Source organism: Gigantopelta aegis, chromosome 4 (genome assembly GCF_016097555.1).
Source record: "Gigantopelta aegis isolate Gae_Host chromosome 4, Gae_host_genome, whole genome shotgun sequence".
In the NCBI taxonomy this organism is placed as follows: Eukaryota; Metazoa; Mollusca; class Gastropoda; order Neomphalida; family Peltospiridae; genus Gigantopelta; species Gigantopelta aegis.
In genome coordinates, this window is record NC_054702.1 from 60461168 (window position 1) to 60471653 (window position 10486).

At 36.3% G+C, this 10486-nt stretch overlaps 1 protein-coding gene across 1 annotated transcript; it reads right to left on the reverse strand.

The window, feature by feature from the left end:
* Window positions 1-4043: 4043 nt before the first annotated feature.
* Window positions 4044-4373, reverse strand: LOC121369926 (keratin-associated protein 19-2-like). Its single transcript, XM_041495009.1, has one exon. It carries the CDS (start codon window positions 4371-4373, stop codon window positions 4044-4046), a length of 330 nt encoding a protein of 109 aa, XP_041350943.1.
* Between the last annotated feature and the right edge of the window lie 6113 nt (window positions 4374-10486).

Consider the following 10486-nt stretch of genomic DNA (forward strand, 5'->3'; position numbering starts at 1 on the left):
TTACCTGTGGTGACTACGTGCCAGAATTATCAAATATTTGACATCCATTAGATGAAAAAAAAGAAGAAAAAAAAGGTGATGATTAATTAATAAATGTGCTCTAGAGGTGTCGTTAAACAAAACACACTTTAACAACAGTTTTTGAATGTGTCAGTAATGGAAACCGGTTAGAATGATTTTGTTTATGTCAATACTAGAGCACTTTGATTTATTACTCATCGACTACAGGAACTGAAACAGTTAATGTATACACTGGAAAACGCACCACACAATTTTCAGTTATTGCAATCGAGCGTGTGAGGTTGTTATCCTTACACACAATAGCCCATGTATACAATGTTTGGCTTATTCATTGGCTACTCAAATACTTTTTATTTGTTTTCGAACTACAAATCTGACTGCTGCGCTTTTCAATTGAGTATCTATGCATATACTTTGAATGTGGTGCCATTTTCAGGAAGGAAGGAAATGTTTTATTTAACGACGCACTCAACACATTTTATTTACGGAAATATGGTAAGGGATCTTTTATATGTACAGACAGGATAACTGATACCACGACCTTTGATATACCAGTCGTGGTGCACTGGCTGGAGTGCGAAATACCCAATGGGCCCACCGACGAGGATCGATCCCAGACCGATCGCGCATCAAGGGAACGCTTTACCACTGGGCTACGCCCCGCCCCTAATTGTATATGATGTATATGCCTAATAGTCACATATGTCACTTTGTATTTTCTGTGATCTGCCTTGAATATTTCGTGGATCGACTCTTGTCAGCGCACTGTCATTGTAGAATACTTCTGGAACAGTTTCCTGGATTCGGCACTAGTTCAAAATATCCAATGTACTGAATGCAATGAATAATAGGTTAATATGTTGCTCGAATTCTGAAATATGAGCTGAACCTGAACTCTGTTAACGTGCCCCTATACCCCTATGGTTTCGGGCACGCCCCTCACAGGTTCGGACTCTGGCAGGGCCAGTGAGCGGACATGAGACGGAAAGTTTAATTTATAGATTAATTTAGATAAAAATTATAAATTTATTAGCTAACATTTCAGTAAAGGTTTAAAAAAAAAAAAACCCAGTTTGTTTCGTTTAACGACACCACTAGAGCACATTGATTTATTAATCATCCGCTATTGGATGTCAAACAATTTTGAAACGGTCATAGAGTGGAAATCAATACTTTTCCATTAGTAGCAAGGGATCTTTTATATGCACCATCCCACAGACAGGATAGCATATACCACGACCTTTGAAATACCAATCGTGGTGCACTGGCTGGAACGAGACAGTAAAGGTTTTATACAAAGAATGCCACGCGCCTTCTTAATGGGGCGGGGGGGGGGGGGGGGGGGGGTAGGGATTTAGATCAGTCGGTTGAGTGCTCGCCTGAGGTGTTTGAGTCGCATGATCGAACCTCGTCGGTGGATCCATTCAACTGATTGGTTTTTTTCTCGATCTAACCAGTGCACCACAACTGGACAAAGACTGTGGTATGCGCTTTCCTGTCTGTGGGAAAGTGCATATAAAAGTCCCCTTGCTGCATTAGGAAACACGTAGCAGGTTTACTCCAATGACTACGTATCAGAATTACCACATGTTTGACATCCAATAGCCGATGATTAATTAATCAATGTGTTCCAGTGGTGTCGTTAGTCAAAGCAAACGAACAAAATTTCTTAGTGGGAGGGCAACGAGGGAACAGTTGCCTCCCCTGAAAAAAAACCTTCCATTTTATTTTGAAATGTTTTTGGGGGTTTGTAGTGTTTTCGTGTTTTTCTTTTTTCTTTTAGTTTTTTTTTTCTTTTTTTTTTTTTCTTTCATTTACCTTTTTTTGGGGTGGGGTGGGGTAGGGTGGGGGTTGGGGTTTATATTTATTAGAGTGCTCTAATTATTGTGTTACTGCCCACACCCCTAGAATTTGTTATTTCAGTCTAGAAATGGCTCTGTGTACCTATTTAAAAGCCGAAAATATTTGATCTCATTTTTTAAGAAAACATTTTAAACTTGAACGAAGACAACTTGATTGATTACGAATCGTTCGATTAACAAGCACTTAATCATCTGAATCTTGTCAGTACGGCAATCTTCATCCTTGGTGCTGCATTTGGATTCACGTCATTTGCGGATTTAATCATTGAGTACTCCAACAACAGTTAGGAAGTGCTGGCATCACGAGGAGACACGGAGCTCGTTATCGCGTATTTCTCTCAACGTCTATCGTGTGTCGCATGTCAAATTCTGACGATCGCTTGCCCATCGATAAAAACCTCGTGTGTTTTAATTGCACAATTAACACAGTTTACTGGTCTTCCGTATGTTTTGACCGTCAAGTGCTTCTGGTTTTTGACCTGTGGATAAGATTATTCCATTTGTATTTCTAGTTTCGTAAATCAATGTCGCATTGACTAAAGCCAATCATATCCGCAGTTGTTTGATTTCTCTAGTTTTATACTTTATACTTTACCTATTGCAACACTATTGTTGGCGTATTAGTCCTGCAATTTTTATTTTATTTTATTATTATTTTATTGTTAACTTTTATTATTTTTATTATTATTATTATTATTATTTATTTATTTATTTATTTATTTTATTATTATTCTTTTTTCTTTTTTTCTTTTTTCTTTTTTTTTGGGGGGAGGGGGACGGGGGTACAGGTAGAGTAACATTAATTCGCATGGCTAGACTTTAGGCATGTTGTGGGGATCATGAAATCACTTGATGACACGTTCAAAACTGCGTGCGTTTCGAATGGCGGCCATTTTCCAAGATGGCTGCCACCATATTAACAACAGCCATATATCTGGTAATATTTTATATATTGAGCTAATTTTTAGTACCAAAACATCTTTTGGAACGATGAGGAATATGAAAAACATTCTTCCAGACCAATTAGATATAATTCTGAACGACGTTTCAAGGTGATTTTACAAACATGAACTTATGACTGTATTGTTCCTTTATGCATTTATTATTTATTTTTTAAAAGTACAGTAGTACAGTCTGGTTTTCTGAACCTAAAGTGTGGTCTATATCATTCCGGGTGCGTCGTCGGTGACGTTATCACAGGATAACGTATTGCTGAACAGTCATGGTCGTAGGTTTTAATCACGTAACCGGTTACGTGCAGTACTTCTGCTAATTGACCTCAACTCAGCGATGTTCCGGGCTGTCACTTGTCGTTTTCAAAGTTAAAGTTAGTTTTGTTTAACGACACCATTTTAATAATTAATCATCGGCTATTGGATGTCAAACATTTTGTAATTATGACTCGTAGTCATCAGAGGACACCCGCTACATTTGTCCTGATACAGCAAGGGATCTTTCATATGCATTTTCCGACAGACAGGAAAGCATATACCACGGTCTTTGCCATTTGTGGACCACTAGTTGTAACGGGGCAAAACCCAATCAGGTGAATGGTTCCACCGAGGTGGTTCGATCCTGCGACGCAAGAACCTCAAGCGATCACTCAACCGACTGATCCAAATCCCGCCCATTGCCGCTTTCAAATGATTGCGTTGGTGTTCTAGTCTGATATAGGCGTTTTGCAAGCAATTAGTGCCTATTATGCAATAAACTTCAACGAATATGTATTTACAATTATTTATTTACTATAACAACAAAACCAGTGACAATGTCCATCTTGTATCACAAATGACAAACCGTAACTACACGTAGCTTCTCTTCAATAATATATCATGATGTTTCTGAAACAAACAAGTAAAATAAGTAAGTACGAATATTATGAATACTCATGGGAACATAGATAAATATTTGTTTTTGACATGCTTTGGTCTGCATTTTTACTGTGTAATTTTTAGAATAGTTTAATCAACGAGCTTACCGACCAGTTGGTCATAAAGCTGTCACTGTTTAATCGATAATAATAATGAACGAACGCACGTCAAATGAAGAAACGAAAACAACGAATACCCAGTCTATATCTGTTGATAATCTCATAATTTAATGTGAAAGTAAAACAAAATAAGAAATTGATTAACAATGTGAAGACTATAATACTTTAGCTTATAGACTTTCTCCGTAGAACTTACATTTTTTGCCGTAACCGTAACCTCCAAAACCTCCGTGGCCGATTCCAATGCCGATTCCGTAACCTCCCATGCCGTAACCTCCCATGCCGTAACCTCCGTGTCCGTATCCTCCCATGCCGTAACCTCCGTGTCCGTATCCTCCCATGCCGTAACCTCCCATGCCGTATCCTCCCATGCCGTAACCTCGCATGCCGTATCCATATCCTCCCATTCCATATCCTCCGTACATCATGGGGTATCCGTATCCAATGGCTGAGGCGACAGCCAGACAGGCGACAAGGGCGACAATAACGGCTTTGATCATTTTGAAAATCTGGAAAATATGGTATGAAACGATTTTGTAAAGTTAAGTAATAAAACAAATATGTTTCAGTCACACGCTTTTAAAGGGCTCACGTCCCCCGCCAAAAATATAACAATTCAAGACTGTTTTCAACTGAAAGATTGTGTAGAATGAAAAGTCCAAGGATTTCAAGTTGAATACCGGTCTTTTTGCGTTGTGCCGTTGAATTTCCAAACACATTATATCGTGGCTAATGTGAGTTCACACACCCTTACTATCGTGGCTAATGTGAGTTCCTACACCCTTAATGTCGTCGCTTAATTGAGTTTCCACATCCTTACTATCGTGGCTAAAGAGAGTTTCCACATCCTTGCTATCGTGGCTCAAATGAGTTCCTACACCCTTACTGTCGTGGCTTAATTGAGTTGCCACACCCTTACTATCCTTGCTCATGTGAGTTCCCACATCCTTATTATCGTGGCTAAAGTGAGTTCCCACACCCTTACTATCGTGGCTAAAGTGAGTTCCCTCACCATTACTATCGTAGCTAAAGTTAGTTCCCACACCCCTACTATCCTGGCTAAAGTGAGTTCCCACACCATTACTATCGTGGCTAAAGTGAGTTCTCACACCCATACTATCGTAGCTAATTTGAGTTTCCCCCACCCTTACTATCGTGGCTAAAGTGAGTTCCCACACCATTATTGTCGTGGCTAAAGTGAGTATCCCACACCCTTACTTTCGTGGTTAAAGTGAGTTCCCACATCCATACTATCGTGGCTAAAGTGAGTTTCTTATCTAACTCTCTAAACCACAGGCCGAATTTACGAAGCGAAGCCTACATTTTCTTACACTTACGTTTAAGAAAATATAAAGACTTCGTAAATCCGCCCCCACGTTTGACATTTAATAGTTGATTTTAGAGGGGGGGGGGGGGGGGGGTGGGTGGCAGGGGAGTCATGTTACCACGAAAAAATACTTTCAAAAAAACAAACCCACAAAAACATTTCACTTGGAGCGAGGAGGGGAGCGGGTCGACCCACGGCTGCAATGAGTTAGTGTAACGGTGACACAATGTGATCCGCAGATTCTACATGTTTAGTGTTGTCACGTTTATCACAACTAAAGACCATAATTAAAATTACAGAATAATAATAAATTGAATATTTGTTGGGACAGTAAAATTGTGAACATTATCAAAAGCTATGGGATGGAACTTTACGGCGGGAGAGGTCGAATGGATTTGCACTTAATGTTTAATGTTCCCTGCCTTTCAAAGAAATAATATGTGGTTTAAATAAAGCAATATAAATCAATGATATGCGTAGCATGCTTTTAATCTCATCTCAAAACATATATCGTAAAACCCAAACAAAATACGCATAGAAGTATGTGCCCTGAACAAATTTAGTTCCCTTTAATAAGCTGGCATTCGAGAAACACATAAGCCATATTACTAAATGTATATCTACGTAAAATATAATATTATATCCACTTACTTTGGTTGTGAAGGAAGGTTTCAAGTTACTGGATGGTTGTAAGTGCTCACAGTTGGAGTTTCAGTGCCTTATATACTGGACGAATCTGGTAATGCACCGTAGCAAACTTAACGTCCTCATCCATGTTCAGTTACGCCTCGAGCTCGTCATAATGTTATCAGATATTACCTCAGTAAATTTAATCGATCATCATTATATCGATATCTCAGAATTAAATTCTATTTAATTAGGCAGTTTTGTATATGCAGGAGACTTTGAAAGTGACAAGAGAGAGAGAGAGAGAGAGAGAGAGAGAGAGAGAGAGAGAGAGAGAGAGAGAGAGAGAGAGAGAGAGAGAGAGAGAGAATGTGAATTTGTTTTTTGTTTGCTGTTTGGTTGTTGTTTTTTGCGAGGTTGTTTGTTTCGGTTTTGTTTTGTTGCTGTTATTTTAAGATGTATTCCTGAGTTGTCTTCCATTGTAACATGTTTACGACTATGTATATACAGTGTGTTTCTTCTATTCTAATGTTTGTTATAGCCCAAACCGCATTCGGTCTTCAAATAGATTTGTATGTACGAAAACAAAATGTTCCAAATTAAATGAAAGTTGAGCTACTACAGGGTATATACCACAAAATCAAATCCCATAGACGACAATAGTAACATGTGTGCCTAAAACTCCGACCACAAAAGGATATATAGTGTGTGTATATATATATATTATATATATATATGTTTATATATATATATATATATATTGCGAGGTACATACATACATTTTTACATTTATACTGTTACATACATACATACATACCTGAGTTGTCTGCCATTGTAACATGTTATATATATATATATATACAGTGTAACTCTTGTATAACTAATGTTTCTTATAGCCCAAGACAGCATTTGGTCTTCAAATAGATTTGTATGTACGAAAACAAAATGTTCCAAAATAAAATGAAAGTTGAGCTACTACAGGGTGTCCAGCATAATATATCTTATAGTTTAATACATATACATGTACAATAATTCGAAATATCTACTTTTGAAAAATATCTTTAAATACAGAATTAATTTTATCAATATAAATAAATAGTGTTTAAATAAAAGAAAACTTTGGAATAGTAAAGAGTTGTTTCCATTTGATGGTGTTATGACCAGTAATAACCTATGTATACTTTACTTTTATTATCAAAATATGGATACTGAAAACAGTAATGAAATTCATCACGCAGATTGGTGTTACGTAGAGGAGATAGTCTGTCTTTTCGTTTGCTATGTCGCAGGTTCCATAGGTGAAACAAATTAGTATTTGTTCGGAAACAACTTAAAATAATTAGCGTTTTAAACACACCTTTAAAGAAAGAGTTAATATCTATAAATATCGTATTTTTGCAAATTCGTTTTTAGATACAGAATAGTGTAATACATTGTCAGCATAATATATTTTACAGTGTAATACAGTATACAATAATTCTCTCAATATATCCTGGAAAATTTAGCTTAATTCGCTAAATAATGTAAATAGTTGTTTAAATAAAGGACACCTTTGGAAGTATAGGAACAAGTTGTTTCCATTTGATGGTTTATGCGGAATAACCTATAGGTATACTTTAGTTTTATTATCAAAATTTTGGATACTGAAAACTCTAATTAGCTTCAGCACTAGTGTTGGTGTTACATAGAGGAGATTTGTCTGTCTTTTCGTTTGGAGGGGGGCAGGTTCCATAGACCAAACCGTTCTTTGTTAAATAAAATGCCACACCTCTTTACTTTAAATATAATTAGCATTTTATGAGGTAAATGAAGAAGATGCTTTTATTATTAATGTATCGAATTCAGCCTTGCAGATATTGGTATTTTTTCCTTTAAGATACTATAATTATAAACACTTTTTTACTAGTTATAGTATGACTTAGCCAATACTGCCCCATTTCCTTTCTTTCCTTTGCCCAGTCCAAGTTTGTTTCTCTGTCCACATCCATGTAATCAACCATTTAAAAATTCAAGTTTGTAAAGTTCCAAAACAGTATAATGTATTGTATAATAATCTGCAAATTTCACAGAATTTTACTGTTACAATGAATTTTGTAAACTGATATTTAAGTTTTTATTTTAATTTTTGGAAGACTTAAACCGTATTCGACATAAGCATACTAATGGAGTTTTTGTTCTATGTTTCAATATATCTTAGAAAATTTAGCTATATTTTTAAATGGGGGGGTTGTTGCCGAATCCCCAGATTTGTGATTTTTATGGGGGTATGGGGCTTTTTTTGTGCTTTGAAATAGGGTAAGCTGGGTGGGGATGGGGGTACTCATAGAACTAAACCGTTCTTTTTAGAAATAAAATGCCAGCTTAAGCTACTAGTTTTTATTATTATTATTATTATTATTATTATTATTATTATTATTATATTATTTATTCAACTGTCCCCTTTCCTTTGTCTCCTTTGAATTCCATATCATTTCTTCACGATTTGGCAAATCCTCCTATCTTTCAACTTCATGTCGATTGTAAAAGTTAAAGGTAGAAGGTACATCTATGCAGAGATGTCGTTAAAATGTTCAACATGAAGACGAATCAATCCCACCTTTTTGACTTGGAAACAATCAGTTTTTGATAATAAAGATTACATTTTAATTGATTTTAATTTATTTCTACTATTCTGTTAAGTTTCCGGCACCTGAATTAATTATACTCTCTATGCAGGATTGGGGTAATGAGCTTAAGTTATTCTATCAAGCTGTTTTCAACTCTCTTTTTTGCTGTCCTTATATCCAGTTAAGGTTCAAGCACGTTGTTCTGGGCACACATCTCAGCTATCTGGGCTGTCTGTTCAGGACAGTGGTTTAGTTATTAGTTGTTAATGAGGGAGGAGGGTGTAGAGGTCTTGCACCGGGCTGCGAATCCAGTAACTACCAGCCTTATGTCCGATAGCTTAACCACGACACCACCGAGGCCGGTCATCAATCTGTTAAAACTCACTCACCATTGGCTTAATCTCTATGCCAACAATGCTGGTTGATCGTTTCTTGAATATCTGCAACTAAGGTTCAAGTAGGCTGTCCTGGATACACAGCTGGTCTGCCAGTTACTGTGAACCAACGACCAGAACGTGTTCTGATTAATAGCAATAATACAACAACAATAACAACAACAATAATACCAACACATTATACATCTACTGATTAATAGCAATAATATAATAATACAAGGGGTCTTTATGTGTACGTTTATATTAAAGGTCATGGGATGTACTGTCCTGTCTGTGGGAAAGTGCATATAAAAGATCCATTGCTACTAAACAGAACTAACTTTACATGCTCTTTTCACCGATGGGACAACACATGCCAGCCTTCGATATGTAATATATGATGCACTTTTGTATCATCTTTGGTATCTAGACGGGTGAACATTGTTATTTTCGTGTATTCTTTATGTTTATATATAAATGTATAATGTGTCTTGTTATATTGCTTCTACATGTATATTGCTTGAAAAATACATACATTTTAGTATTTCATTTACAGATGTTTTTGAATTGTAGTCACAGGTTCGTAGGAAGGATATCTGAAGTGAGGGTCACAATCTCTAGTGGAGGTGGGAGACACAAGCCAGAGTTTTATCTTTATTTAGAGTAGGTATATTTTCGTTCTCAAGTGTGTGTGTGGGGGGGGGGGGCTTTTCAACTCCACCTCACACACTGGTTCCAGTTGGCCTGGTTCTTTATCAATCTGTGTTTAATTGGGAAAATCACATTCGTGAGACATTTAAAGAACTCAGTGAGGTCATATATCAAACTAATAAGTAATAATCTATGATGTTACAGGTAATTAATTTAACATAATGAAGATTGTGCAGCATTGCTTACTGTCAGGTAATTAATTTAAAGGTTGTACATCAATCCCTACAGGTAATTTATTTAACATAATATAGGTTGTGAATCAATGCTTACAAGTACATGTAATTAATTTAACATAATATAGGTTGTGAATCAATGCTTACAAGTACATGTAATTAATTTAACATAATTAAGCTTGTGAATCAATGCTTACAAGTACATGTAATTAATTTAACATAATTAAGCTTGTGAATCAATGCTTACAAGTACATGTAATTAATTTAACATAATTAAGCTTGTGAATCCAAATTAGACCTGTGTGTAATATGCACCAGTGTGTAATTGCGTGCATCACAGTTGAGCAGTTTGATACGAGTTATAAATTACATGTATAAACATTAATTACATTGATGTTAACAATACAATAGTACATTTATATCCCAAATGTAGGCATCTGCACGGGAATTTTAGCAAGCAAACTATAAATATGTGTGTGTGTGTGGAGGGGGGGGGGGGGGGGGTTCGAATCATTCTATATTAAAAAAGAAGAACATTTGCTTGAGTTGGTATGGGTGGGGAGGGTTAGAACAAGATCATTGTTTGTGATCCTTAGTACCACGTTTATTTAGTTCATGCAAATTACTTGAATTTGTGGATGCACATTGCATGTCATGTCTTGGTTGGTTTCAGTTTAGTCTTATACGAATGGCTTGGTTTCACAATATACAAAGAAACACATATTCTAGACAATTGTATCTTCTATGAGTCGTAATTACAATGACTGGTTGAATTAGTACAGTGAAACCTCTCAA